Here is a 15,226-nt window from a genome sequence, read left to right as displayed (position 1 = left end):
ACTGGAAGGAGGGTATCTCTAACATTAGATAAGCTTGGTGGAACGGGTGATGTGTTCATTCATCAGGCGTTACACAATTTGAACGGTTCATTGCATTACTGTCTGCTCATCAATACAAGCTGGATTGGTTGCAGTTTAGATTGTTCTGTTGCTGCTTGGTGTTATATGCCTCGTCGTTGTTGTCGTCGTTGTTGTTGTTGTTGTTGTTGTTGTAAATGGCGGTTGTGGTGGTTGTGGTAGTGTGTATGATAGAGATACATTTAGAGAGAGAAAGAGAGAGAGAGAGAGAGAGAGAGAGAGAGAGAGAGAGAGAGAGAAAGTGAGGGGGCGGGGGGCAGGAGCACAAACCGCTAAAGAAAGGGACATGTTAAGAGGAAGACACAGACAGAGCGAGAGAAGAAGAAGAAGAAGAAAAAGAAGAAAAAGAACGCGGAGAAGAAGAAGAACGAACGAACCAACAACTATAATCTCACAAATAAAAGAGAAAACTAACAAGGTCAGCAAATGTTTCTATTCGGCAAAATAGTTTATTAAAAAAATCGGTCAGACACAGTTACTTGTAAAGTATGACCATCAATAATAAAATAATTCAAGCAAGCGTGAGCTGTCATCAGAGGCACAACCATACTCAAAAATAATAATCAACCTATATGACATAAAGTAATCCAGGTAAAAATTACCCTGTTGAAACACCATACATTTATGTCGGAAGTAAACAGAACCTTTGGGATGCTCAAGATGACAACGAGTACAGAACGCGAAATTAAATGTCAAAGAACGTAACGAAGATCAGAGAAATTCACGTACGTTCCCACTGCATGGCAGGGAAATAAGTCGTAATTTGTGTTGAAGAAAAAACCCTTTGTTGCGTTGATATTAAGCATGTCCCTTCAGTCTTGAGAAGAACAAAAAGTTGACAGGTAAAGGAGCTGGCATCCGAAACCCACAAATCCCCCCCCCCCCCCCCCTCCCATTATTTCCCCTCCTATGACCCAGCCCTGGAAAGCGTTACCACGGAGCTTAGTCGTCCCAGACAGTGTCGGGTTTAGGGCAGGCCACGATGGCGCAGCATGCGATGCGTTTCCCGGCGTTACCCGAACTCACGCTTCCCGCATCACCTCCCTTGCCGTGATCGTCTGCACCGGCGTGAATCTGAACAAAAGCAGAAATATTTATCCTACATGTATAGGTTACAACACGAGTGGTTTTTTATATGGCTTGTATTTCAGTCAAGACCCAGCGGATGAATATCATCGGGAGACACGAGCCTCTGGCGAGTGGCTCTCGATTGATATTCCCGCTGGGTCTTGACTGAAATACAAGCCATATAAAAAACCACGAGTGTTGTAATCTGTATATCCCATTCTACCATCAAACACAAAGTGTAGACTACTAGCGGCACTGTTGCGATCTGTGCAGGGTAAAACTGTTGCCAGCGAGACTTAGCCCTTTTGCAACCTTAAACTAAGTGACCGCGTCGCTGAAAAAATAAAACGAATGAGTGCATCGATAAGTACGCGGTAACACTACTTTCAGACCATTTAAAAGCTTTAAGTAAAGGTTCATAAGTTGCAAGAAAGTTATGAAGTCGAATAGAAATTAATTTAGTTGAAGCGCACAATTCTTTTGTTTTGCGTTTCAGGTCGGCAGAACGGGCGAAACGGGTTTGGGACCCATTTGGCTTACTCGATTCAGAATCGATTCCACGTTGTTTTTCTCGAACGTGTGTAATTAGGCTTATTGACAGAGAAGCAAATTTTAGGGAACAAATATGTAGGTTTAGATTTAACCATTTGCTCCCTATTTGAAATGTATCTACGTGATAAACTGTTTTGCGAGTGTGTTTGCATGGATGAACTTAAACTGGTATGGGTAAAACGCGACCGACACGTCTGTCACCGCCGATTGATTGCATTTTGAAGGAATATGACTGGATTACGGAAAAATATGTGGACTTACTGCAGAGCCAGGCAAAAGAGTAGACTTGCTCGCCACAAAACACGTGAAACAGCCGATGTTTGATAGCTGAAGGCGCACACCAAAACACACTACCGACAGATTCTCAAAAGTCGTCTGCTAACGATGCAAGGGGAGGGTACTCGTGTTTTTGTTTTGGTTCGCTAGCATCTGGTTATCTTGTAAGTTGAATGTTCGTTTTTTTCGACCTGCATTGCTTTCATAATGAAAGAAACTTTTGCTTATTGCATCTCATACATCAGATCAGATCTGAGATTCATTTTTGCGTGCAACTGATATGGTTTTCTGAGCCGTGCAATACGATTTTAGAACTTCATACAAATGTGTCACATTGTTCGGCGCGAGGTCAAAGGTCGGGAGGAAAGTAGTCCTTTGCCCAAATCGGAATCTGCACTATCATATATTTTTTGGAGTCCATGATGTATTTATTGAGCTATAAAAATACAACATATATACCCATACTGAAGTAACAGAGACAAAGAAGGGAGGTCATGGGATATACGTAAGATAGGCCACTCATGAGATAACAATATAGTTATTCTGATGGACACGTGGGGGAATTCGGGGGCTGTGATTGGATGGTCTCACACATCCCTTTTCCGATTATCAAAGCATAATGCTACGGAAGTCGGCCATTTTTGCCAATTGATATCCAAAAGCATAGCGTCTTTGTTATTGCCAATATTATTGGCAATAACAAAGACGCATGGTTCCGGTTTCTTCCACGTGTATAAAGTACACGCATACCTCGCCAGGTTTGTTTATGTGACAAGTCGACAGACGATGCCATTTGCTTTGTGTGTTTTTTGTTGTTGTTGCTTAATGTACATGACATACATAACGTGTAAAATCCAGTTCGTTAACAGGCAACAAACCTTGCAAATTTCCAGAAGCTGCAATCTGAAGCGACCTATCTCTGATTCTAGCAGACGATCTCTCCAATGTTTAACACACAATCAGCAAACTCTCCTGTCACATAGAACGTCCATTGTATAGTGCAATGTTGCAATGAAGTTATACCGGTCTGAAACATTTAGTCGTTTCTTCTGAGACAATCCTTGTTCTCTTATCATCTACAGATTTACCGCAGTCTTCACCACGCGAATTCCCAACAGAAGTCCGACTTTCGAACATACAATCTACGTAGGCAAGCATGATACGTCATGACGTCATATGATTCCCAGCATATTGACGTAATGCTAAACATCAGGTTATCTCGAGTTTTCTCCGTTGTACATGTCCGTGGGTTTTTCAATGTTCGGTTATTTCCGTGGCTTCATGCGGAAAGGGAACCGTCGTCTGCAATCAACGACATGGACCATTCTGGTACTTGTTGCTGACAAAGACATGATTTTAACACAGAATTTAATGTCAGAATAGCTATATAAACGCTATAGTGTTTTCATCGTAGCAATAGGGTCCGATATTTAGACTCCAACAAGTATAATGCGACTCGTCTTCGACTCGTCGGCATTATACGTGTCTCGTCTAAATATCGGGCCCTATTGCTACGCTGAAAACACAATAGCTGTTAATATTGTTCACAATGATGTCGTGTCAAACTTGTTTGACAGGGACCTGCTATTCCACTGCTTATGATGCCAAAGGCACCGAGACATACGTCATTGTGGAAACACTTTTGCGCCTGCTGTTTCCCCGTTGAGAATCTTTAGAACTTACCCGTCACGCTACACTTTCTAGAGTGACGTTTCTTTGCTTTGATGTCAAGTATTGCACGATGGTTTGGAAGAGATCGAGGTAAAACAAAAAAAAGCGTCTTCTATTTGGACTGCGGGACATTTTGAGTACAATACACGTAAGTACCGTATGTAGGAAAAACAAAATACCACATGGCTTACTGTGTCATACAAGATTTACAAAAGTTGCTACAATCGTCGCTTTCGCTCGCAGTTCGATATTAAGAAAAGCAACTCGTGTAAATCTGGAACGACACAGCAAGCCATGTAGTATACTCTATGACTATAACATAAGTCCAAGTAGTTTATTTTAAAGGGTCAATTGCATCCACTGCGCTTCCAATGAATCGATCACTTTTTGTCAGGTGTAATGGTGCCTATAATAGCATGATGCGGGCGTAATGTGAAACTAATCCACACATGGAAAAATACAATGCGGTAACAAAACAAAAAAACTAAACCGCCAACACCAACGAATATGATACTTCTCCCTCTATGCCTGTCTGTCTGTCTGTCTGTCTGTCTGTCTGTCTGTCTGTCTGTCTGTCTGTCTGTCTGTCTCTGTCTCTGTCTCTCTCTCTCTCTCTCTCTCTCTCTCTCTCTCTCTCTCTCTCTCTCTCTCTCTCTCTCTCTGTGAGGATGTGTGAAAGAGAAAGTGTATAGTATGCTTCCATTAACAAGCACACTTTTGAAATTTTTTTTATTTTGTTATACTTATCCCTACAAAATTTTGTGTTATTTGAATTTTTTTTATTTTTTTTATTTTTTTATTCTTCGTATTTGTTCTTTGTTTCAAGTGTGTATTATAGTAGGGACTAGCTGTAAGAAAGGACCATATGGACCTAATGCTATCATCCCTCGGTAATAAAGTTTTCGAGTTCGAGTTCGAGTTCGAGTTCTCTCTCTCTCTCTCTCTCTCTCTCTCTCTCTCTCTCTCTCTCTCTCTCTCTCTCTCTCTCTCTCTCTCTCTCTCTCTCTCTCTCTCTCTCTCTCTCTCTCTCTCTCTAACCACATATCATGTATGCTCTTCATGCCTCATCTTCATCATTATCATCATCATCATCATCGCATCGTCATCTTTATTATCATGTGCTGAAGTTTTCCGACCTCCTTTTGTCGGTTAACTTTTTAACTTTTTAATTTTTATTTTTTTAATTATATAATTGTGTGTCTATGCGTCCCAAGGACAGATTGTAAGAAAAGGTGTAGCCTTAAATCTTAATCCTTGTTAAATAAAGTTCAATTCAATCCTCTCTGTCTCTGTCTCTCTCTAACTCAGTCATTCTCTAACAGCATCCACAGAAACACACACACACACACACATACACACACACACACACACACACACACACACACACACACACACACACACACGTGACCTCAACCAACTCATTCGCAGATGTCTTACCACTATTCCACGTCCGAGCAGAGATGCGTCAGCGAAGAGTGAGCCATGGTCGTCAGCGAATGACGTAATCACCGTCCCGTTCTCCTCTACTTGCAGGTTTCCGAAGTCACCGGGATGCCTGCTTAGAACACATGGGTAGGTTCAAATCATTGGGTGTTGTTGTTGGTGTTGTTGTTTATGTTATTGTTGTCGTTGGTGTTGTTGTTGTTGGTGTTGTTGTTGTTTTTGTTGTTTTTGACGTTGTGTGTCGTCGTTGTTATTGTTGTTGTTGTTGTTTTTGTTGTCGTTTTGGCTTCTTGTTTGTAAGGGTGGTGGATAAAGTGGTTTGTTTGTGTGTGTGTTCCAGTTTGGGATGGTTGAAACAAGAGTACCCTTGACGTTTTTGTCCCGGTGTCTTACAGTATGCATGTAGGTATCTCTCGAGATCGAGAGATCTATATAATATAGATTGCCACTTATGACGTCCAATTACATTGTGGCCACGGAAAGGGCCAAGAAAGCTAAGAAAGGAGTTAATAGTGTCATTGTACAGCTTCCATCCTTTTCTGTTTAGTACACTCTTATATTGCAATTGATGTTCCTGGTATGGCCAAGCACGTAAGTGTGTATGTCCTTACATGCTAAAATGTGGTATACCGTTTTGGGAAAAAAACGGGGAAACCATTGTGTAATTATCTGAGCTTGCGCTTTGGAGAGCTAAACCATTGTGTAAATAAATGAGCATGCGCACTTGTCAAAACTCGTCAACATTCACTTTACGTTCCATGTTGATGCTAACAGCTCTGAAACAAAACAGGTTCTCCAACGAAAATGAGATTTGTTACTGGTTCGAAACTAAATCTCCAGTCCAATAACATTGGAGTGATTTCATACCACCTATATTTATTATCATGGTTCAAACAAAAAAGATACTTCTTATATTTCTTCAACTTACGAATGAAATGCACATAAGACATAAAACCTTAAAAGCTACATTTTTGTCGTCTGCAGAGCGTTGCTTCTTGTGAGTGCTGAAAGCGGCATGTACTAAAAATTGTGAACGATAAAGGACGAAAGATAAAAACCATTCATACAACAAGCACTTACTGTATGTATCCTTATCGGTACGTGTTGCAAGAACATTTCATTCTTACGTTACGCCAGGTCCACCGAAAACGACCTCTAGAGTTGAACGACAGCGAATTAGACTGAAACTTCGTGCGACACAAACTCTTTTGCGAGGAAAGCGACTTTGGAACTCGTGAGGTCAATTGTTGGGCAAGCCTCGACCCTCTTAAGTGCCCCACTAAACAAAGAAAGTCTCGCGGGATTCCCAATGTGAGTTATGAATATAATATTGTGTAATATCTATATACACAACCACCTCGTCACAATATCCCGTCTATGTTTTAGCATGTAACCAAGATTTGATACAATGTCACAAAAAAGACATTAACCCAATGTAACACTACAAGTGCTAAGTTAAGACGATGGAGAAAGTCACAGTGTTGCACCTACCTTTCGTGGTCCTCGGGGCCTCCGTGATGCACGGCGTGCGGGTTGTAGTGACCTCCCAAGTTGGTACACCCGTTACTCATGTCGCCGTACTCGTGACCGTGCAGGCCTCGCAGATGCATATGGTTCTTCTCCTCTCTGTGGTCAATGACGAACCCTTGCAGGTTGACCTTGGCATGCAGCGCTTCCCCTGGCTGACAATAACTCAATCAATCAATCAATCAATTAATCAATCATTAAGTCAATATATATATAAATGAATATGATGTATAAATCAATATGCATAAATCAATATGTATAAATCAATATGTATGAATCAATATGAATAAATACATGAATAAAACTAGATTAAATAATGTTATCAATAAATAAAGAAAAGAAATGTAATGTAGTAGTGTGTGGCTTATCCGTGAACCAAAGGGACGTATGCGCTCTAAATATAGACGATATGACTGTAACAAAAGTAAGTCAGAGTTTTGAGCAACCCATCTCCTGGTACCTGCAATGAACAAACGGTTTTCGTTGTGTTGAGATACTGGCGGTACCAACTGCTAGAAACTATTAGCGGCTCAACGTACTGGTAGATCAGATTTCAAGATACCGGTTAACCGTTGTATCATTTACTTCCTTTCGGTAACATTCAAAAACAATGTATCACACAAAAGAGCAACAACAACAACTACAACAACAATAACTCTCTCTGTCAACAGTCGATCCTCTATGTAATTATGTCTCCGGAACACACACACACACACACACACACACACACACACACACACACACACACACACACACACACACACACACACACACACACACACCCACACACAATGTTTGGAATATATTTGATGTCAAAGGTAACATTGTTGCTTTTTCACCACGGAATTGCAATTTCAACACATGTTTCTGCGTGCTCTTCAGTTATAAAGTTGACCATTTGTATCTGATTTGAGCAGGCAAGGTTGTTTTCTTTTTTGCTAATTATATCCCAGAAGGCTGGAATTGGAGAGGGAGGGGGTGGGGTGAGTGACTGTGGGTGTTTGAGTTTCTCGTCTGGTCTGTCCTTCTTAGAGCGGACGTTACTGCCCTATATTTAAAGCGAGGTGGATCACAGAGTCCAACGACACTAACAATTCGCACCAGCCTTGCACCGCGGCCACCTACCATTTATTTATTTATTTATTTATTAAGGAGATTTCTATAGCGCATAACTAAAAGCACTATGCGCTTTACAATATCACTAGGTATAAGCACACGCAAACATACTCTGATTAAATAGAACTTAGGCTAACAAGACAATACTAAGAACACTAAACATTTGAGTTCATACAAAAATAGAGAATTAAATTAAATACTGGACAAACGATTAAAAAAAAGCTTAAGGCCTACACCGACTAAAGTGGACTATTTCAAATACAAAAATGTAGTTAACTATAAAAGGCAGTGCATAAAACTCCATAATCCTAAGAAGGTCGATCAAATAAAAAACATAAAAGACTATTTAACTATCATTACTTCGTAAAAGATAATAAACATGGTATACAAAGCTGTAATTTTTAACAACAAATCTAAAAAGATGTTCATGCCATATTGCACAACACATTTTGACACACACCCAACCTCACACAAGCACACATACACACTTACACACACACACGCACACACACACACACACACACATGTACTCACACACACACACACACACACACACACACACACACACACACACACACACACACACACACACACACGCACACACACAATAAATTCAACAAATATCTAAATACATAAAAAGAATTAAGTAAGCGTTTAAAACATAGAATGCAGCCTCGCTGTTGATGTTGTGGTTATGTCCATCTGCCTTCAAACAATTGATTGCAGTTAAAGGCACAACTCTTTCCGTGCAAACACTTGGACTCGCCATCTCAAACCTGCCTTTTGCTTCAAGTAAGAACTTCACTCATCAAGGACGCATGCTATACACAAAGTGCGGATTGAGGATTGTCTGATAGACTCGTTAAAAAAAAGTTACTGGTATTTTTAAAAATTGATTTCAAATAACCAAAGAGAAGTAAGCGCTTTACATGTATACGACATGTGTAATGGAATGAGCGAGAGTTATGCGGAACCTTTCTCCTGGCACCTGAGATAATAACAAGCATTGAAATGAACAAGCCACTTTCATCCTCAAACAAGAGGAGGAATGCCTTATCGTAAGTAGAACCTGGTCAGAGTTGAGATTACTAGCACGTCAACAACAACAACAACAACACCAACAACCGCCACCACCACCACCACCTCCACCACCACCACCACCACCACCACAACAACAACAACAACAACAACACCCCAACGACAACAACAACAATATTCATAGAATGCAGCCTCGCTGTTGATGTTGTGGTTATGTCCAAGCGAAATAATAAAAATATGTGTATTCCATGCAAACCCTGTAAACAGCCCCGTGGCGATGAATATATTACCGTGTGCACGGGAAGCACGATGCCTTTGACAAGTTCAGCTGAACCGAAGAGCAGATAACATTACAGCCGCCCTACAAAACAAATAGGTCTCAAATGTCTTCGTGCCCTAAAGAATTGGAACGGAAGTCCCCCCGCCTGTTCGGAAAAGCTTTCCCCGAAGGATGGTGTTTGGTGATCTTGAAGGGACATTATCCTCAGATAATCAACACTGGTCTCAAACGAGTTCTTTCCCTTTGGAGCTCGCACGCTTTTATTGCAACCGGCTGCAGCGGCTGAGGTGTGTGACACCCTAATTTAAAGAAAGTATACCGGAGGCGCCATTTTGGAATTTTTTCTGACGAAATGGACCTTAAAAAGTTCAAGGGAGATTCCCTGTACTGTAATTTAGAAACACCTTTAATTTCGACAAGATGTACATTTTTCTCCCTCCACCCCCCCCCCCCCCCCCCACACACACACACACACATACACATACATACACACATTTTTGTTCTAAACCCGTTGACTTTCACTGTGAGCTTCGAGTCTTATCGTGCGAATGCATGTACGCCTTGGAGAGTCTGCACACGGTTTACTCTTGCAAATAAATACATCTCCTACACCAGGGGTAAGGTGCACGAAGCGAAAGTGGGTGCCAGCTAAACGGGTGAGAACAAACCACGGGGTCTGATTGGTTGAAAGAGAAAATGAAAGTTTTACGCCCTCACGGCAAAGCCATTAGGGGCATGTTACACGGGAAAACCCGGCTTTGTATGAAAATAAAAAATAAAAATGCGGGGGGGGGGGGGGGGATGTAGACAGCTGGCTGCCGGCTGCTAGAGGAGACCTGAAATGGGCTAGGGACCGGGTTGGGTCGTCTTGGGTCAGTGCTGAAATGGTTACTTTTTTGGCTGTTGGCCGAACGGACACCCGGGCTTCATATGGATAAGAGAGAGGATGGATACACCTCCCCTACAATAGGAAAGGGCACCACCTCCCACTCCCCCCGAGACCCATGAGCCTGTTGAGTCGCTTGCGCACGGTCAGCAGCCGCATCTACTGGGACAAGGTAGTCTGTCAGTGTGGCAAGACTGGACACCTCACACACGTGTTTGAAGGTTGTGACACTCTCAAGGAAGAGATGTCTAGTCTCATCCGCTACAGAAGGGAGAATGCTCTCAGTCTGGGAGACTTTCTCCGCCCACACCCATCACTCGGAGAGAAACCAATGATGGTCTTGGTCACCAATTTGTTCACCTCAACTGTTGCGAGCTGGTTCTAGTGTGCTTGCAGCAGACCCAGCACAGCACAGATCCACTTCTGGAATCTTAAGCTAAATGTGTCCCAAGACACACATTTTGTAGTCCTGGCACCCTGAAAGACAGAGGCCCCAACCTACAGGTTTGCTACCATACCAAAAACGCCTCCAGACACGGGAACTTGGGAGCAGAGGCAACAGCTCCGCTTGAACCTCAGAAAACCAAATGTGCCTCCAGACACACAGATCCCTTAGACGGCAGAGGCTGTGGCCTCTAAGGTTCTCTTGTACCAAACCGCCTCCTGACTCTGCATCAGATTGCTTGCGTTGGCATCTGCTTACATAGACCCACATTAAGTCACCACCGAGTGGTAGACACAGACGACATTTGGTAGCACTGACTGCCAGTTTCACGGTAATGCGTACCCATAGCGCGGCTCTGCATGGATGGGAATGTTCTGAGCAAAACACTATGTGTTACTCCATACCCCCCGCCCTCCATGGAACTTCTTGACCCCAACAAATTGGGGGGGGGGGGGGAGTTTGCCCAGTCGGTAGAGGCGCTGGCTTTAAAACCGGTTGTTACTGTCAGCGTGGGTTCAACCCCCAAGTTCGGCGCGGGATGTGTGTCCCAGAGTCCGAACACCCCCGTGTGCACGCATGCGCACGATAAAGATCCCAGGGTCACAGCGAAAGCCTCAGGCCTTGGAAACACGAATACATGCATGCAAAAGATTGGTTGAAATCACAACACATCTCTATTTCAACCAATCCAACGCCGCGGCTGGCTTCCACCCGGTTGGTAACTTTCTAGTGCACCTCGGCCCTGCGAACCCACACTGAAAGCGTTTTTGTAAAGCCATCGCACTATCGACTGAACTACGTGACTTATGCAAACTAGTTTTGAATATCAACATTCCTGAGAGAGCTCGACTGCGGGATACATTTTGAAATAATATTGTACTCACCATTTGTCGGAAGAAGATAAATCCCCGGATGTTCTGCCGCTCTCTGATAGGGAGAGCACTGTTGCCGACCACATCACAGCGGGCGTAGCGATACTCTGATGGTTATAAATATAACATAATCAATGCAAAAAGAGAAGAAAAACAAAATAAGTTAATTGAAAAATATGACAGTATGATTGTGTGCGTGCGTGTGGGTGGGAGGGGGGGTATGTGGAAAGGGGGGGGGGATGCTTTTGCCGACAAAAGAACACACTGTGACAGACACGTATGCCGTGCCCAATTTACGAAATTGCTGAATTCGCGGAATCGGAAACATGTTTACCAAATTTGCGTAATCGGCAACGTTTTGCCGAAAATGCACTATAGCTTCTATTAACTTGCCCATTTTGCAAAATCAGCAGCTAGTCCGAAAAATGTGTGTCCCACCAAAACGTACCTTTGTGTTGCTTAAGCTCATTAATAAGGTGTGCATGATCTATGTTCGTCTATCTCGAGCATAACAAAATTGTGCCATACCTTGCCAAAACTGATCGATTGTTGCGATATCTATCCATGCCAGAATCTAAATGTCTATGTGTGGTGATACCCAAGGTATTTGAGAACTTAAAACCCCCAAATCGGCTACCTACTTTGTGAACTAGGCAATGTTTAGCAACCTTTACGTGAAAATCACAAGCACCTTGGCGTCATTCTACAAGGTAATTGTAAATGGGATTCCCACATAAAAAGTCTAATTGCTAAATGTAGAAAGTCAATTGCGTGTTTTGGTTTATTCAAGCATCGTTTAAACAGAAAATCACTTGAAGTTATATATAAATCCTTTATGTTACCATTGTTTGATTATGCGGACGTTATCTGGGATAACTGTACACAGTGTTTGGCAGACGAGTTGGAGACATTGCATCTCGATGCAATCCGAATCATTGTAGGTGCAGTACGTGGCACAAGCCACCAAAAACTGTATAACGAATCGGGTTTTGTGCCCCTGAAAGAAAGGCGACGTTATAAAATTGTAAATTGTTTAACCCCAGAATATTTATATTCCAAACTGCCGGTCCTGGTTTCCGATGTAAATCCTTACCACAGACGACGCCCTCTTGAACGTAAGTTTCCATTGTGCAGAAGTGAGTTATATAAATCTTCATTTTTTCCTTCAACGACAGCTTTGTGGAATAATCTTCCAGAAAATATACAACAAACGCAGTCAGTTGGTGAATTTAAAAGGTATTTGACCGATGGAGATGTTGTTGTTCCACCGTATTATTATTTAGGCAACCGCCAGGGACAGGTACTTCACAGCAGGTTGAGATTAAACATGAGCGATTTGCAACAAGACTTAGTTAACCGACACCTCTCTGATAATTTAGAATGTACGTGTGGAGCATGCCCGGAAGATTCTGAACATTTCTTATTACACTGTCCAAAATTTAAAGAACATAGAACCATTTTATTCAATAGTCTGCCAACACACGTTCTGGACTGCAAAACACTCTTGTTTGGAAATACTGATTTAACTATATCTTTAAACACGAAAATATTCTCTGCTGTACAAGACTATGTTATGTTAACTAATCGCTTCGGCTGATATTATATTAACTGTGCAATTGATGTAGCCAGGCATTCTCTCCCTCCCTCTCTCTCTCTCCCTCTCCCCCTCTCTCTCTCTCTCTCTCTCTCTCTCTCTCTCTCTCTCTCTCTCTCTCTCTCTCTCTTTACCCTATTTGTATAAAATATAATTAAAGATTATCAAGATAAGTGTTGAAGCTATCACTTGTTCGCCATGTTTTGCTATCTGAATGTGTATTGATTATAAGTTCAAGAACGTGTCCATAAGCAATCTGCTTGTTAACGTTCTCAATGTTGTTATTGTTTGAAACGTGTGTATGAGAATTTGAATAAACACGCTTAAACCAACCTTTACGTACATTTGTAGGAAAAACACGCGAAATTGGCTGTGGTTTGCTGAGAACGCGAAATGGGCAAAAATGTAGCTAATTCCGCGAATTCTGCAATTACGTGAATTGGACACGACACATAGACACAACGTAGCCTCACCTTTCGGGACAGGAGACGTCATCGGTACCATGGGTGGGACGTCACGGAAACTGTTGTACTTCATTGTCTCCATCATCTGCTCGAAAGCCGTGTGCAGGTGAATGTGAACGTGCGTGCCGTCTTCATCGTGATGAAACTCGTCATGATCCTCATGCATGTGACCATGACCTTCGTGATCTTCATGACCTTCATGATCCATGTGACCTTTGTGACCTCCATGTCCTTCATGACCCTCGTGACCCATGTGACCTCTCATCTTCTTGTTGTCATGGCGACCCTTCTTGCCTTTCATCTTCTTGCCTGTCTTGTCTTTAGGATGGTGATCTGCGTGGGTGTGCTTGTGACCTTTTTTATCGTGACCTTCATGATCGTGACCTTCTTGATCGTGACTTTCATGACTGTGACCTTCGATACCTTGACCTTCATGACCGTGACCTTCGTGATCGTGACCTTCATGGCCGTGACCTTTGTGACCGTGACCTTCGTGACCATGACTTTCATTACCGTGACCTTCGTGATCGTGACCTTCATGACCATGACTGTCATTACCGTGACCTTCATGACCGTGACTTTCGTGGTCGTGACCTTCGTGATGATCATGGTCTTCGCCGTGACAGTGAGCAAAGTGGTCGTGCTCGTCATGGTCATGTTGACCCATCACGTGACCGCCGCCATGGATGTGCACGTGCACGGGCTGGCTGAGCGTCTTGACCTCTCGCCACAGCTCCGTCATATTCTGCTCCATGTCTTTCACTGGGGAACCACGAAACAAGCCAAATGTTGTATTCAAAAAGTTTATTATATGCAGACAACTCTTGAAAATCTATTTTTGACGAGTTTCATCTAAAGAAGTGTAGGGACATTCAGTTGTACCGTATTTAATAAGACGTGCATGGGCTAATGAACTCGAATACAACTTTGTAGAAGGGGTTGCTGCCAAGAAAGAGAGCGAGAAAGAGAGAGAGAGAGAGAGAGAGAGAGAGAGAGAGAGAGAGAGAGAGAGAGAGAGAGAGAATTGAATTGAATTGAACTTTATTTATCAAGGATTAAGATTTAAGGTTACGCCTTTTCTTACAATCTGTCCTTGGGACGCATAGACACACAATTATATAATTAAAAAATTAAAAATTAAAAAGTTAAAAAGTTAACCAACAAAAGGAGGTCGAACAACTTCAGCACGTGATAATAAAGATAACGATGATGATGATGATGACGATGGTGATGATGATAATGATGATGATGGAGATGAGGCATGAAGAGCATACATATGTGGTTATTCATAAAATCAAATGCATAATATGCAGGTAATTATAAATACAAGCTGGTAGCAATCGAACATGTAGAAATAGTACAACAAAAATATGTTCAGAACATACATATACAATGCACAGCATATCTTTGACGTAATACTAAGTGTGGTAAATCAAAAGGCGTTAAACTACTCAGAAATTAAGTGGTTCTTAACTCATTTTTTTAAAACTGTTTAATGACTTTAAGTGCTTAAAGGATGATGGAAGCGAATTCCAAAATGAAGTTCCCGAAAAAGCAAGACTGGTCTTATACAGGTCAATTCGTGGAATCGGTGGGATCAAGTTGACCGACCCATATCTGTGGGTAGCTTTATTAAATAAGAGAGAAAGAGAGAGAGAGAGAGAGAGAGAGAGAGAGAGAGAGAGAGAGAGAGAGAGAGAGAGAGAGAAAGAGACAGAAAGAGAGAGAGAGAGAGAGAGAGAGAGAGAGAGAAAGAAAGAGAGAGAGAGAGAGCGAGAGAGAGAGAGAGAGAGAAAGAGAGAGAGAGAGAGAGAGAGAGAGAGAGAGAGAGAGAGAGAGAGAGAGAGAGCGAGAGATCAAATCAAATCAAATCAAATCAAATTTTATTTTTCGAGGGTTGTGGCATAAGCAATACA

At 42.2% G+C, this 15,226-nt stretch overlaps 1 protein-coding gene across 2 annotated transcripts in view; it reads right to left on the bottom strand.

Annotated features, from left to right (window-relative positions):
• Nucleotides 1-502: 502 nt before the first annotated feature.
• Nucleotides 503-15,226, bottom strand: part of LOC138981155 (uncharacterized) — a 45,544-nt gene continuing 30,820 nt past the window's right edge. Inside the window, exons 2-6 of one of the 2 annotated variants that reach the window (XM_070353994.1) lie at nt 13,320-14,072; nt 11,265-11,359; nt 6,580-6,770; nt 5,083-5,203; nt 503-1,152 (exon numbers count right to left, since the gene is read on the bottom strand). In XM_070353994.1, coding sequence (XP_070210095.1) covers nt 1,021-1,152; nt 5,083-5,203; nt 6,580-6,770; nt 11,265-11,359; nt 13,320-14,072 — 1,292 coding nt within the window. In that variant the 3' untranslated portion in view covers nt 503-1,020. The remainder of the gene's footprint in view (nt 1,153-5,082; nt 5,204-6,579; nt 6,771-11,264; nt 11,360-13,319; nt 14,073-15,226) is intronic. The other variant, XM_070353995.1, reaches the window with a different exon arrangement.

The sequence above is a fragment of the Littorina saxatilis genome, linkage group LG12, assembly GCF_037325665.1.
Source record: "Littorina saxatilis isolate snail1 linkage group LG12, US_GU_Lsax_2.0, whole genome shotgun sequence".
Lineage (NCBI taxonomy): Eukaryota > Metazoa > Mollusca > Gastropoda > Littorinimorpha > Littorinidae > Littorina > Littorina saxatilis.
Note: the sequence above shows the minus strand (reverse complement) of the source record. Positions and strands in the feature narration are given on the sequence as shown.